Source organism: Anopheles bellator, chromosome 2 (assembly GCF_943735745.2).
Source record: "Anopheles bellator chromosome 2, idAnoBellAS_SP24_06.2, whole genome shotgun sequence".
NCBI classification, from domain to species: Eukaryota; Metazoa; Arthropoda; class Insecta; order Diptera; family Culicidae; genus Anopheles; species Anopheles bellator.
Genome location: NC_071286.1, coordinates 37,252,319 through 37,266,226, shown reverse-complemented (window position 1 = coordinate 37,266,226; position 13,908 = coordinate 37,252,319). Strand labels below are relative to the sequence as shown.

The 13,908-nt window shown below is 47.2% G+C and overlaps 5 protein-coding genes across 7 annotated transcripts; 2 read left to right on the top strand and 3 right to left on the bottom strand.

Annotated features, from left to right (window-relative positions):
- Positions 1 to 202: 202 nt before the first annotated feature.
- On the top strand, positions 203 to 2,151 carry LOC131211648 (heat shock protein 70 B2). Of its 3 annotated transcripts, none has more exons than XM_058205218.1 (2): positions 203 to 370; positions 410 to 2,151. In XM_058205218.1, exons 1-2 carry the CDS (start codon positions 203 to 205, stop codon positions 2,120 to 2,122), a joined length of 1,881 nt encoding a protein of 626 aa, XP_058061201.1. In that variant the 3' UTR covers positions 2,123 to 2,151. The 3 variants fall into 3 exon arrangements, with proteins under 3 accessions (XP_058061201.1, XP_058061200.1, XP_058061199.1); XM_058205217.1 differs by having other exon boundaries at positions 203 to 2,038; positions 2,072 to 2,122; XM_058205216.1 differs by having other exon boundaries at positions 203 to 2,151.
- Positions 2,152 to 2,719: 568 nt separating this feature from the next.
- Positions 2,720 to 7,224, bottom strand: LOC131211645 (CSC1-like protein 1). The gene is made up of 2 exons (XM_058205214.1): positions 7,090 to 7,224; positions 2,720 to 5,622 (listed from the first exon to the last, which is right to left on the bottom strand). Exon 2 carries the CDS (start codon positions 5,578 to 5,580, stop codon positions 3,337 to 3,339), a length of 2,244 nt encoding a protein of 747 aa, XP_058061197.1. The 5' UTR covers positions 5,581 to 5,622; positions 7,090 to 7,224; the 3' UTR covers positions 2,720 to 3,336.
- A 351-nt stretch (positions 7,225 to 7,575) lies between these two features.
- On the bottom strand, positions 7,576 to 8,611 carry LOC131211650 (ADP-ribosylation factor-related protein 1). Its single transcript, XM_058205221.1, has 3 exons — positions 8,386 to 8,611; positions 7,892 to 8,316; positions 7,576 to 7,815 (listed from the first exon to the last, which is right to left on the bottom strand). Exons 1-3 carry the CDS (start codon positions 8,476 to 8,478, stop codon positions 7,728 to 7,730), a joined length of 606 nt encoding a protein of 201 aa, XP_058061204.1. The 5' UTR covers positions 8,479 to 8,611; the 3' UTR covers positions 7,576 to 7,727.
- A 388-nt stretch (positions 8,612 to 8,999) lies between these two features.
- LOC131211649 (uncharacterized) lies at positions 9,000 to 11,149 on the bottom strand. The gene is made up of 3 exons (XM_058205220.1): positions 10,936 to 11,149; positions 10,014 to 10,385; positions 9,000 to 9,946 (listed from the first exon to the last, which is right to left on the bottom strand). The coding sequence occupies exons 2-3, from the start codon at positions 10,228 to 10,230 to the stop codon at positions 9,483 to 9,485; spliced, it is 681 nt and encodes a 226-aa protein (XP_058061203.1). The 5' UTR covers positions 10,231 to 10,385; positions 10,936 to 11,149; the 3' UTR covers positions 9,000 to 9,482.
- A 460-nt stretch (positions 11,150 to 11,609) lies between these two features.
- LOC131211647 (kanadaptin) lies at positions 11,610 to 13,801 on the top strand. The gene is given in 4 exon segments (XM_058205215.1): positions 11,610 to 11,982; positions 11,984 to 12,659; positions 12,770 to 12,903; positions 12,976 to 13,801. Coding segments are annotated over 4 exon segments (1,977 nt in total). The 5' UTR covers position 11,610; the 3' UTR covers positions 13,771 to 13,801.
- The last annotated feature ends 107 nt before the right edge of the window (positions 13,802 to 13,908 follow it).

Sequence of the window (13,908 nt, the reverse complement as noted above, 5' to 3'; positions counted from 1 at the left end):
CACATCAGACGAGTGCAAACAAGCAAAGTTACAACCAAGCTATCGCAAGTGAAAATACGCAAGTCGATATTGTTCGATCGGAAAAGTAGAGTGACGAATAAAGGCGAATCAAGAAAATCTAAAAAAACCGAGTGAAGAACAGTGCGAGTCGTGATTTTGAAGTTTCGTTATTTCTTGGCGATATTACAACAGCGAACCCAACATGCCATCAGCAATCGGAATCGACCTGGGCACAACGTACTCGTGCGTTGGGGTATTCCAGCATGGAAAGGTGGAAATTATCGCAAACGACCAGGGCAACCGGACGACGCCGAGTTACGTTTCATTCTCGGACACAGAGCGGCTGATCGGTGATGCGGCCAAAAACCAGGTTGCCATGAACCCCACGAACACGGTATTCGATGCAAAGCGACTGATTGGACGCAAGTTCGACGACCCGAAGATACAGGCCGATATGAAGCACTGGCCATTTACAGTGGTGAACGATGCCGGCAAGCCAAAGATCCGGGTGGAATTCAAGGGTGAGCGCAAGACATTCGCTCCCGAGGAGATCAGTTCGATGGTGCTGACCAAGATGAAGGAAACCGCTGAGGCGTACCTCGGCCAATCGGTGAAAAACGCGGTCATAACGGTGCCAGCCTACTTCAACGACAGCCAGCGACAGGCAACAAAGGACGCCGGGGCCATCGCCGGTTTGAATGTGTTGCGCATCATTAACGAACCGACGGCTGCAGCCTTGGCGTACGGTTTAGACAAGAACCTGAAGGGCGAGCGCAACGTACTGATCTTCGATTTGGGCGGCGGAACATTCGATGTTTCGATCCTGACCATCGACGAGGGATCCCTGTTTGAGGTGCGCGCCACGGCCGGAGATACTCACCTGGGCGGCGAAGACTTCGACAACCGAATGGTGGCCCACTTTATCGAGGAGTTCAAGAGGAAGTACAAGAAGGATCTCTCGAAGAACGCCAGGGCCCTGCGACGACTGCGGACGGCCTGTGAGAGGGCGAAGCGAACGCTGTCCTCAAGTACGGAGGCGACCATCGAGATCGACGCGCTGATGGACGGAGTCGATTACTACACAAAGATCAGCCGGGCGCGATTCGAGGAGCTTTGCTCGGATCTGTTCCGTGCGACGTTGCTGCCGGTGGAGAAGGCGCTGTCGGACGCGAAGATGGACAAGGGCGCGATCCACGATATCGTCCTGGTGGGAGGCTCCACTCGCATTCCGAAGGTGCAGTCACTGTTGCAAAACTTCTTCGCCGGCAAGTCGCTGAACCTGTCGATCAATCCCGACGAGGCGGTAGCCTACGGCGCGGCAGTGCAAGCGGCCATTCTCAGCGGTGACAAGAGCGAGAAAATCCAGGACGTGCTGCTGGTGGACGTGGCTCCGTTGTCGCTTGGCATCGAGACGGCCGGAGGCGTGATGACCAAGCTGATCGAGCGCAACTCGCGCATCCCTTGCAAACAAACGCAAACCTTCTCGACCTATGCCGATAATCAGCCGGGGGTGTCGATTCAGGTGTTCGAGGGAGAGCGAGCGATGACGAAGGATAACAATCTGCTAGGCCAGTTCGACCTCTCCGGTATTCCGCCGGCGCCACGTGGCGTGCCGCAGATTGAGGTGACCTTCGACCTGGACGCCAACGGAATCCTGAACGTGGCAGCGAAGGAAAAAAGTACTGGGAAGGAGAAGAACATCATCATCAAAAACGACAAAGGCCGTCTGTCGCAGGTGGACATCGACCGAATGGTGAACGAGGCCGAGAAGTTCCGCGAGGAGGACGAGATGCAACGAGAGCGCATCGCCGCTCGCAACCAGCTCGAGGCTTACTGCTTCAACCTGAAGCAATCGCTGGATTCGCAGGGAACCGGCAGCCGGCTGAGTGATGCCGACCGGAAAACGGTGCTGGACCGATGTGATGAAACCCTGCGATGGATCGACGGCAACAGTATGGCGGAGAAGGAAGAGTTTGAGCACAAGATGCAGGAACTTACGAAGGTCTGCAGTCCCATCATGACCAAACTGCACCAACAGGCGGGTGCTGCGCCCACTGGCTGTGGACAGCAGGCCGGAGGTTTCGGTGGACGAGCGGGGCCTACGGTAGAAGAAGTGGACTAATAAGACATTCAGGAAAGCTAAAATACCATAGGAGAGATGATTAAGACTTATCTGGTTTTGTAAATAGCACTTTTAAATCTTTAATAAACGTTTGAAAACTAAATATTTGTGTTTGTAAAGCTTTGTGTTTCCGAATGAGTTTCCGAAAGAAACCGGTTATTCTCAATATATTGAAAATGACTGTGAAGCGATACATTTTCATTGAGTAATAAGATTAGTTCATTTATGTTGAATCGTTGCGGTTGAGATTGTAAAGACACTATTAAGTTTCATTTGTTTCTTTCGAGGAATTAGGTTGATTGGCATCGGATATTGTATAAATTCATATCTCCATCAAAACAAAAAAAAACAAATTTTACTGAAATTTTGTATTTTTTTATAGGAACGAAAATATTAACATATATATACACATCTGACTTTACAAGGACTCCGAAATTAAGACTTTGTCTTTAAGTACGTTCGTGAATAATGTTCAAGCGTAATTTGTGAAAGCATTCTTACTACCAATACCTGGGCCAACCAGTACATATTGTTTGATGCGATAAATAAATATGCGAATGGCTTTGTGGTTAATAATTCTTTTATTAGTGTCCTTAAATAGGGTGTAAATCTCTCACAAATAACATATAAGTTCCGTACAGCACAATCTCCACTAGAAAAAAAGCCGCTGGGAGGAAAATATAACCTTTTGCCCTTTCTAATGTTAGGCTCGCCAAAGTAGATGTAAAAAAATCTGTGGTTCGGTACAGTAGTGCTTTAAAATGGAGCTCCTTTTAGGAGTTAGTAGCTCGTCAGGATACACGTAGCTATGTAGTCACCGGTATAAAACAGAACACATCGCCAGTTTTCTTCGTCTGTTTGGGACTGTATGAATTTGCAGAACTCGTGCGAACAGGAATTGATTGCGTAATGCAGAAATCTGTCCTACAGGCCCCAAAGTCTTCTCGACGGAACAAATGGCTGTGGTTGCTCTAGCTGCTTGCTATAGCCCTGGAAGCAGTTCTGCGAAGCGAAAGAGTCCCCAAAACTGCCTGACTTGTAAGGTGATGTATGTTGCACATTTGGTTTCGATTCGAAGGATGCGCGGCATAAGACATGGAATACTGCAATGTACGCCCGCAACTAATCTTAAACATTTAATATCACTTTCAATCATCATCCTGCTAGAGCCTTCCCGGGAAGAACGAGGGAAACATTGACAGAGCGAAGACAATTTACGCGGTCACGCTAAACCCGGCATCGTTCATCCCAATGCTCATGGTTGTGTCGGAACCGTAGCTCAGATGGGACGGACTGTCGGACACCATGCGCCGATTGATCAGTACGTCGGCAACGTAGATCGGGGCGGGCCCATCCGTTTCAACGATGCGCAGCGGCTTGGTAGTGCACCGTTTAATCGGTGACATGCAGGCAAATATGACGAGCGTGAGGCAGAGTGCCAGAATCAGCACGACACCGCGTAGCTCAACCCTTCCGGTACGCACCGTCGCTAGGGCCGCCATGATGAGCAGCAGCAGCACTACCGCAAATTTGGTCATGGTCACCGCAGTGCTGTGGATCTTGCCCCCGCTCCCCTGGCTGATCATGTTGGACGGGGCGAACGCGAAGAACAGATTATGCTTATCGACAAAGTGCTTCAGCGTGATGTAAACCATTGCGAACGGCATGATCAGCGGACAAGCGAGACTGTAGACGGTGCTGGTGGTAAACACCATCACCATCCACGCGTAGTGTATGCCGAACGGGAACGTAATCAGGATCGACTTGCGAATGAATGGTGTTTCGGCGCGGGACTTTGCCGTGGCCAGCTTCCACAGGTAGCAGATGAGATCGGGAAAGCGGATCAGCTCAAGTGCCGTACCGATGAAGGCGGCGGTGATGATGTAATTGACGAAAAAGGCACCCTTATCCGGGAGAAAGATACACTCCCAGCGGTACGTTTCGTTCGATTCGATCGTCCACTGCAGCAGCGCCTGAGCACTCGTTAGCCCCAGCGACGGAAGTATCAATATCATGAACAGCAGGTAACCGAACGTTTTGGTCATGATGAGATAGTTCTGCCGCGAGCGCGTCCAGTGTGACAGCCACGTGTCCGAGTACGCCACAATGACGGGCATGAGGGCCGACAGCGACCAGAGCAGTAGCGTTGGCAGGAACTCCGACACTAGTGGACTGATTTTGCTAATCTGCGTCGTGGTGTTCTTCGTCAACGAAAACGTATCGAGCTGGTTGACGATGATGACGGGCGTAGTGAGAAAAAAAAGGAACAGAAAGAGGGCAAAGTTCACCGTCGCCCACTTGCAGTACCACTGAGCGGTGTCGATGTTCAGGTTCTCCCAGAAAATGTCCGACGGTGCCGGGGCAAACGAGAGGTTCCACTCGCGATACGTGCCCGGTTTAAAGTGCAGCATCACGTGCTGCGCTTCGTGGGCCGAGTTGAGCGTCACGAACGCAATACCGAGCGGTTCATTGAGGGCTGAAGCGCGCAGTCGCGCAACCTCTCCCGCTAGCCGCGCTTCCACGTCTTTGTAGTACTCGAGCGCGTCCACCTTCTCACAGCTGAAGCAGGATGGTTTCGCTTCGATCGCGTCGCGAGTGCGGTGCGCCTCGCAGTAGATCCTCGCTTCAACAGTGCGCTCGTACTCTTCGGCCGCCTTGATCAAACTCGATATGTTGTATGCCAGCTGAATGTCCTCGATCGTAATGTCCGGGAAGAGCTGCGTGAGGTACGTACGCACCACCGTTTTGCTACAGTCACCTTGCAAAATATTGGTTGCCATGATCGTGCGCGTCGGAGCCGTCTTGAAGGCATTCCGGCCCGAAGCGCGGCGCATGATGAGCATTACCATAGGGACGTAGGCACAGGCGAACAAAACGTGCGCCCATGTTGACGGCGAGTCGGGCTCGAGGTTCGAGATGGTCGTGTGTCCAAAAGAGTTCTTGTCGCCACTTAACGTACCGGCAAAGTTGATCGGCAGGATGATAGCGATCGAGATGACGGTCATGATGCCCATCACCAGCATCAGGTGTCGCTGGAATGACAGGTAATGCACCGCGTCCGGGCCGCTGTGCGTAAGGATTTGCTCCTTGGTCAGCCGAAACGTGGCCACAATCCACGAGAAAAAGCCCCGATCAATGCTAAGACTGTTGAGTGTGTCAGACGTTTCGCTCGTCCCACTTCCTCCTCCGGGCACATTGCCATGGGCGTAGAAAAGCTGCGTCCAGCGCTTGTTTTCGCCGTGACTGTTGACCAACGCCAGGCGCCCATAGTCCCAGGCCTGCTGCCGCAGCAGTGTGAACAGCAGTATCAGAAAGAACCATGCTATCACGTTCAGCAGCAGTGTTTCCGGGATGCCTTCGTACAGGTTGATGAGAATCTTTGTCTTGTTCAGCACCAGGCACGCATCTCGGTTCGGCGATTCAATAAGCGATAGGTTAGGAAAGTTTGTGTAATCCATTTCGTTCGAAGCAGCTGCCTGCAGACACCACCACACCCGTCACTAAAAGAAGAAACATGTCGTAATTAGTTTAGGCTTCTGGCGTTTCAGCTTCGAACTGTCCAAGCTACGGGTTGTCATAGACTGCTTGCGCGACTCGGTGATAACGGAGAGCGTGCGATACTGCAAACTTCCGGAGACCTGCCCTGTGTCACCTAATGTCGATCTATCGATAACCCATGCGTCGCTGGCCTATCGCGGATCGATGTCGTCAGCTACACGCAACTGCGAGTCGAGCGAAAGAACTTAAGAAAAAGAGAAACTCAAATCGGGGAACGACATTGGAGCGCAAATTTCGGTTTTGACGTATCTTTTGCTGTTTGCACTTTTTTCCTCTGGTGTTTTTAATAACGTGGAAAAAAGTGTATGGTCAATGCGAAGTTTAATTGAAATGTTGCCAAACAACTAGACAATATGACTTAAGAAACCGGCAACTGTACAAACCAGTGCTGTACGAAGGTGTTCTCTTAACTATAATTAGAATGTGATAGTTTGTAGAATCTGTAATTAAAATAAATGGGACATAGGAACGAAATCTTCCACAAATTTATCTGCGACCGTGTTATTGATCAAGCAGGATTCCATGTTTGTAAGCGATAAGATTGTGCGATAAATCATCGCTTCTAAATAGCGTAGGGCCAATCGCGAATTCATCGTCTCTTCATGACCGTTTCTTGCTATTACTGTTATTATTCACTCGAATGAAAGCGCATAGTGGCCACCCAGAGTACACAATCACAGTTCGACCATAGCAATTGCTGTTCCCGCGAATTAAAGGCATGAGTCATCGTGCAGTGTTCCGTGGTGAGCATGTAGACAACATAACACGGCTTGCACACTACCGTCTGTGTATCCTTTCGCCGCTCCATAGCTACGATGGTCGGAAAGATTGAATCAAGTAATTCAACCGTTCAATCAACGCCGCACTTAGAAGTGGTGGGACATGATAAGCTATGGGGATCTCTCTTTTCTTCGTAGCGTCGAGAGTCATCAATCGGTTCACGAAGCGTCCACTGATGCGGGTTGAATTGAACGCACAACCGCAGTGAGTGCGCAAATCAACAAGGAAACTGTAGTTTAATACAGCTGCCCGATGCCCGCGGTACGGATTGTTGCTTTACAAAACGGGGAAATAGATACTGCCTTTTTGCTACAAAAATTGCAGTTTATAGCTTATCACACTAACTGACGATCGCTTTAAGTGGGTTGAAAGGGTTGCTTAAGGTTTTGCATTTATACCTGTTTATGATAAGAAGATCGAACACAAGTTTCAGGGTAATGAAGGCAGCAGAATTATGGTATTAAACTCGGTGATTTGCCAATTTTCATCACATTTCGCATGCTTCGAATTTTATCTGCTCACTTCTCTTAAGTACGCCAATATATCATTTGCTGATTTGGCACAGTTTGGCACGCTTTTACAAATTCCTGTGCCTAGAGCTTCAGGTGGAAAGCGCCACTAACACTTACACGTATGGGAGACGTTGTCTTTCTGTTTTCCTTCGGAATTTCACTGCGACGGACGGTCTTTTTCACAACGAGCACACGGGAACGAAATTAGTATTTATTTATCTTCCCTCTTCAGTAAGCGGAAGGACAGCAATCCAACTCTTCCTTCTTGTGGCTAATACACCTTTTGCTGACCAATATTGTCGATGAAGCTAAAGTTGTTTGATCCCCTTATGTTTTGACTTTCTGCCCGCGAATGACACACAAATGACGTAAGGAAATTCGATGACGTTTTGAAATCCGGCGATCTCTCATTTAGGGCTCTCATTTAGCTCAGTTATCTCATTTAAGTTAGGCTATTTCATTTACTATTAACCTATTTTTTATTATTTTAGTGTAGGATTGGCGAATGAAGCACATTTAAAAATAACTTTTGCTTCTCAAGGATACTAGCATAGTTAGCATAGATAGTTTTCGATAGTTTCGACAACTCCAAAAGTGGCCGTGGATATTCTACAGCTAGATATTTGGACATTTAGACATCTGAAAACAGGATTTGAAGATTACATCATCAATTGTTTTTATTGTGGAGCCTGGAACCACATAGCCATCATACACAAGACCAAAATAAACCAGGATTCCGGTGGCGGAAAACATAATCAAGTATCTTCTGTTTTCGGAGGGCGCACAATAGAGTTGCGTTTGATGGATTCGACCAACCATTTGATGCCCTCATCGACACCTTCCCTGAAAGACAATGAAAACCCGTATTACGATAAACAGTTGTTGTTATCCTAAATTGTTTGAACGCAGCGCCACATACCCCGTGAGGGCTGAAACGGGCATCACGAGACAATCGCGACGACCAATCAGATGGCCCGACTCTTGAAAGACAGGCTTGATTTCACGTACGCCCATACAATCTGGCAAGTCCTGCTTGTTCGCAAGCACCAGCAGCGGAACCCCGGACAAATACTCGCTGCTGATCATACGGTCAAACACCTCGTTTGATTCATTCATACGGATGCGATCATTCGAATCGATTACGTAGATTACAGCGTGGGATTCGGAGTAATACTTATCCCACAATGACTGCAATTCTTGTTGCCCACCCAAATCCCAGAAGCTCAGCCGTATGCCAGCAATGTCTATCTGCCCAATATTCAGTCCCACGGTGGTTGTAATTTTGCTCGGGTTCATCCCCTTGTAGTTTTTAGTGAACTTTGTCTTTGCAGCTTCGAGGTATGTCTGGAACAAAGGAAGAAGGTTATAGGTGTTTAAACCATAGGTGTTTCACTATCAAAGAATCGTACAAACCGTTTTGCCAGCATTGTCCAGCCCTAGTATGAGTATGCAATATTCGTCTTTTTGTGTGAGATATTTGTAGAATCCACTCAAGAGGGTGTACATTCCCGTATGCGTTTGCTGATAGCCAAATAGTTTCTTGAATCGAATAGTTGTCGGTCGGCAGAAAACACCAATTTCTTTGATTTATTGTAATATTTAATCCTCAGTTCTTCACTGTTGCTGCGTTCGTGTTTTATTTACATATACTTTGTTTTGCTCGATTGTTTTGACAGCTTCATCTGCCACATCTTTGACTGAGTGAAAAATGAGCTCCCTTAACCCTTAAAGGCCCTTAAACCCTTAACTTGTAACCTATAGTTTAAACATTTTAACGTACCGTTTTGTTCACCTTTTCAAAAACTGGCAAACTGTAATAATATTGAACTGTAATATATATACATCACAAATGTTAAAATACTAAAATTTGTTCTCCACGCGTTGAAATCTTTCTAGGCAAGTTACCCTGACTGGTGTCAGGGTAATTTTTTCCATTCTTTCAATTGTTTAGACGCAAACATTACAAAACCAGCATGGAATTACCGAAATTGTAGCCAAATTGCTTCACTCACAGTTCCTTTTATTTGATTGCTTTTCAATTTCATCAACTGTACTTATTTCTCAACAACATACGTTCACCATCAGACATAATTCAATTTATTTCCTATGGTAAATCCTTCACACCCTGGCGAACAGGCCTTTCATACTGAAGTGTAAAAATAAGTAAAATTACATGATAAAAAGGGAGAAAGTGATAAAAATATATACGATATTTGATGTTCTCCGTAAATACCGCAAACCATGCGAATTAAATTACGCTCTAACGCGCTTTTCCTGGCATAGCGACTGATGATTCATCAATTTGTCTTTAGTTCAGCTTATGGCGTGATTTTTAAACCACCTTTAGTTACTACTTAATCTACAATAATTCAAAAGGGATGCCGGAAATAATGCATCGAGAAAGCGTTAATTTACGAATGTTTAGGCGGCGGATAAGGAGCTTAAAATCAGTGATACTGAGTATTGTAAAAGAATTAAAATACGATCCCATTAGATAAAGGAGCTGCCAATCAATACAACATAATAGCGCCTTGCGTCTTATCGTCGGTGGCTGGGTGTGAGAATTTTTTACGCTCCCAATGCTCTAGACGAGTTGCGAGTATGAGCAGTATGAGATTAACGATCACCAAAGCGAGGCCGGCGGAAACGAAGTAGAAGCTGGATCCTAGCATCGTCAACCCCGTACTGTACCAATTGTTGTTGCGATCCTCCAACAACAGTACGTTGTGGGTAAGATAGTTGTAAAACTGCACCAACCAGCAAACGAAAGCGATCGTTTGCGAAATGCCAGCAAGCAAATTACTGACAAACAGTACTACCATCGTTCCGGTTTTCTTTGACGCCGAGGCTGACTTCAGCACAGCGCCGATAGCACCGACCACGCCGCCGAGCACGCCTAAACCGGTGCCGAGCGCCGCGCCAAGCCAAAGCCAATAGCTCATCACTTCCGGTTCGTTGCGAATCATGGAAGGAACTGAAAAGGAAAGGATGATATTATAAAGTTCTGAACTAAACATTGTTGCCATTGTTCAACAACCTACCATCTATCTTATAGTTGCGCCATCCTAGGCCTACGTTCAAATGACGGTGGCCGGCAAACAGTCCGAAGTTGATCTGACCGATCGACTCTGTGAAATTGTGGCGCTTCGCGGATCCTTGTACCCAGTTGTTGGTCGTGAGGCTGGCCACCAGCAATCCAACGATCAAACAGCTAGTGAAAAAAGTCACAAACACGATGCTTCTCGTTTTCAAACTCATCGCTGTTCCTTGTGATCTGCGACAGTTTCTTCGATGTTATGGCAGCGCTTTTGTAAGTTCAACGATTTCGATTAACGTTTGCGTAATTCCCATGGATTCAGTTACCACTGTCGTAAGTCGTTTTGGAGTGCGTTCTTGGTCGTCTCATTTGGTTCCTATGGTGCACAAAAGTTAGGGAAGAATGTGATTGTAAAAAATCATTCAACAACATAACTATCACGGGATACAACAATAAAACACGTTCCAAAAAGTACGAGCAGGCGAGTAACATGTTCTGGATTATTTTCCCTTTGCATTGCTTTTCACTATGGCACGTCTGGTGACGCGTTTGCATTGCCAATGACAAAACAGTGAAAAAACTAAAACAATTCCACACCTTGAACGCTGCTTCACACGTTCTGCAGACACAAGAAGCTCTCGCAAACCAGGAGAAACGGTTCAACTGTGTGCTTTTTTTTCCTTGCTTCCAAGAGAAATCCTAACGATCTTCACGCGTAGAAAGTGAGATATAAAAAAGCAGACAGCCACGCATAATCTATACACAAAGCTTCTTATGCATCTGATCAACACTCATTGACACATTTACGATCAACAACAGAAGGCTCTCTATTGGTCACAGAAATATAAAAAAATGCGTTTTAGCTTCGCAGTATGACCTGGCAATGTTCCAGAGTGTGAATAGGTAAATTTGTTGATGACGCTCACCCTTTGTCACGGATTAAATGTTTTTGGACTTCTATCGAACATCGATTGGCCCTAGCGTATTTTGCAATGGCAAAATATTGTTCGGTAGCTTCACGGAACGGCCATCACTCTTATGTTCAACCGGCACGGTTTGTTTGGTTTGGGTGTTTTCCCGGAATCTCGATTAATACACTGAGCAAGAAATTCAAGAACCGACTGTTGAAAGTTTCACTTTTTCCCCATACCTTCTGCAGCATTCAGCGTTAGTCTGCAAGTCTGCATAGCACTATGGGGAATTTATATCGAATAGCCGGACATATTGAGCTTTAAGAAGAACCCACAAGCCTTTTCAACGTTTTTGTTTTCCGTGCTTTTTATGATTAAGGTCAACATTGTATATGTAACACACGCGTTGAGGAATGTGATAATGTACTATAATGCGCGTAATATGATAAATAACCTAATGTATCATCCTCGAAATCATTATTTTAAATCGTACCAACTTTTGATACATACTGTAACTGAATTTCTCCGTTCGAGCAGCGATCGAGTTTAGCCGTTCGAGCAGTGGTCGAGTTTCGGCTTTGTTGGATATGTCAAAGTTGAATTTAACTGTCAGCAAGGGCCTGTTGCGCTTTGTTTTGCTGCGCTCGTTGCGTCTGGTATTTTAACACATTTTCACAGCCGCAGCTGAAAATGACTGAAAAAGCGGAGTTTAAAGTGCCCAAAGGGGATCCGAAGTTATTGGCTAAAAGTAGAAAGCCAGAGCCTGTTCCCAGCGCGTCGAAGACCGACGACGGTACGTTCGAAGAAAATGCTGCAGAGATTCCTCCCATACCGTATAAGGAACCGAAGTGGTCTGGAAAATGCGACTTGGATCGGGATTACAGCTTCGAGGTGGAGAAAAATGGGGTTATTATTGAGAGGGTGCGGCAACTGCAGAACAAAACGTTCTGGCTGTTTGGCCGGTTACCGAACTGTGATCTGAACATGGCGCACCCAACGATCTCGCGGTATCATGCGGTTCTGCAGTACCGGCCTCCACCATCGGAAGACGCCGACTCGGGGGGGGAACGACGAGCAGGGGAGCACACGACCTGTTCACACTACGGTCGAGCCCGGGTGGTATCTGTACGACCTGAACAGCACGCACGGAACGTTCCTTAATAAGCAGCAGATAAAGCCGCGAACATATGTGCGAGTGCGCCCTGGTTACATGATCAGGCTGGGATCGAGCTCACGAACATTCATCCTGGACGGTCCGACGGATGAGGAGGATGAACCGTCCGCCTTGACGATCACGGAACTGAAGGAGCATACCGCAAAGGTACGAGCATTGCAAGCCGAGATGGCCGAAATTGAGCGCAAGGAGAAGGATCGTTTGGAACGGTTGAAGGAAGAGGAAGGTATTAGCTGGGGAATGGCGGAAGACGCGGACGAGGAAACGGATCTACATGAAAATCCTTATGCCGCGTCGAACAATGAGGAGCTGTTCTTGGACGATCCGAAGAAAACGCTGCGCGGATATTTCGAACGCGAAGGGTACGAGCTGGAGTACAAGTTAAACGAGGTTTCTTCCGGAACATATAGCTGCAGAGTGGAGCTACCGGTCGACGATGCTGGTGGTCTACCGATTGTTGCCACGGTAACACACAAAGGCAAGAAGAAGGAGGCTGTTGTGCAGTGCGCCCTTGAGGCGTGTCGCATACTCGACCGTCATGGCTTGCTGCGTCAGGCGAATCATGGTAGGTTTAGCTTCAAGCACAGCTCACAGTTTAAGTAACACCAAGAGGGCTGTAGTGTTGCATAATCGCCTCGTCAACCGGATTTTGCATTTTATATTATTCTTTTTTAGAACCGCGGCGCAGATTTCAAAAGCAGTCGGATTCGGACGATGATGATGACTTCCTCGATCGGACGGGAGCCGTTGAGAAGCGACGCTCACGAAAACAAGCCAAGGATACCCAAATCCGAACGTATGAAGATCTGGTGAGTAAAGCAGGAATCTCAAATCACTTCTGTGCTTCAGGCATATTGATGATTGCACTCCCGTTTGATTAGATTCACGAAGAGGCGCAAATTCTGGAGCGGCTGGAGAAAATCGAACTACAGATAAACAAGGCACAGCTAATAACGAAGAAAACGCGGTTGCCCAAAAACGACGACGATGTGGACGATTTTCTGAACAATCTCGTTCAACCGAGCGATAAATTCGAAATTCGTCGGCTACGCGTCGAGCAGAAGCATTTGCACGAGAGCCACGAAAGGGTGAAGAAACTGATCGCCATGGTGAAGCCGATCGATTTGGCCAGTATTGTGAATTCGAAGCAGCCGAGTAGCACTGAGCAGACAAAGCACAGTGTGTTGCCACTTTTCGGCAAGCGCCACAAGTTGAGCAACACATTCGGCATTCGCGAATCAAGCATAAAGGCCCAAAAAGATAGCGATGTGGATGGTGGCGAAAGTTCGCGACGGGAAGCTCCTCGGGTTCCCCCTGGCGAAAGCGCATACTGCAGCAGAAAGTCGACAAAATGCACTTCCTCAGCTTCGGCGCTCGACGATGCGAAGCAGCCGAAACACTTTGCCAAGAAGCGGTCTTTAAGTGGCGCCAGCTCCGAAGGCGACTCGGATCGTGTACGACAAACGTTTCCAGATGAGATCGATCCCGAAAAAGGTGGCGGCGGTAACAGTAAAAAGAGGCGTCCACGAAATCGGATGCGGGAGAGGGTCAGGGAAAACGTTGACTTTGACGATATGGCAGAGATGGAGAGTGAAGACAAAAACGTCGAATGGGTACCACCATCGGGTCAAACGGGCGATGGCCGAACGTCGTTGAATGAAAAATTCGGATACTAGTTGTCTGGAACATGGTGTAAAAGTAAAATAAACGTCGCTTTTAACAAACATAAAAATTAGAGCCATAAAAGTCCGACTATTCTTCCTAAAGGCTCGTCCAAACGTGGCGATTTGCAATGCAATATCGCTTGAAGTGAC

What these genes read in the sequence shown, in the direction of transcription:
- LOC131211645 (XM_058205214.1), bottom strand. Translation starts at nt 5,580, where the DNA reads ATGGATTACACAAACTTTCCTAACCTATCGCTTATTGAATCGCCGAAC.
- LOC131211650 (XM_058205221.1), bottom strand. Translation starts at nt 8,478, where the DNA reads ATGTACACCCTCTTGAGTGGATTCTACAAATATCTCACACAAAAAGAC. An exon ending in TGGACAATGCTGGCAAAACG is followed by an intron (nt 8,317 to 8,385) that starts GTTTGTACGATT and finishes CCTTTGTTCCAG; the next exon opens with ACATACCTCGAAGCTGCAAA. An exon ending in CCCGTTTCAGCCCTCACGGG is followed by an intron (nt 7,816 to 7,891) that starts GTATGTGGCGCT and finishes ATTGTCTTTCAG; the next exon opens with GGAAGGTGTCGATGAGGGCA.
- LOC131211648 (XM_058205216.1), top strand. Translation starts at nt 203, where the DNA reads ATGCCATCAGCAATCGGAATCGACCTGGGCACAACGTACTCGTGCGTT.
- LOC131211649 (XM_058205220.1), bottom strand. Translation starts at nt 10,230, where the DNA reads ATGAGTTTGAAAACGAGAAGCATCGTGTTTGTGACTTTTTTCACTAGC. An exon ending in GCGCAACTATAAGATAGATG is followed by an intron (nt 9,947 to 10,013) that starts GTAGGTTGTTGA and finishes TTTCCTTTTCAG; the next exon opens with TTCCTTCCATGATTCGCAAC.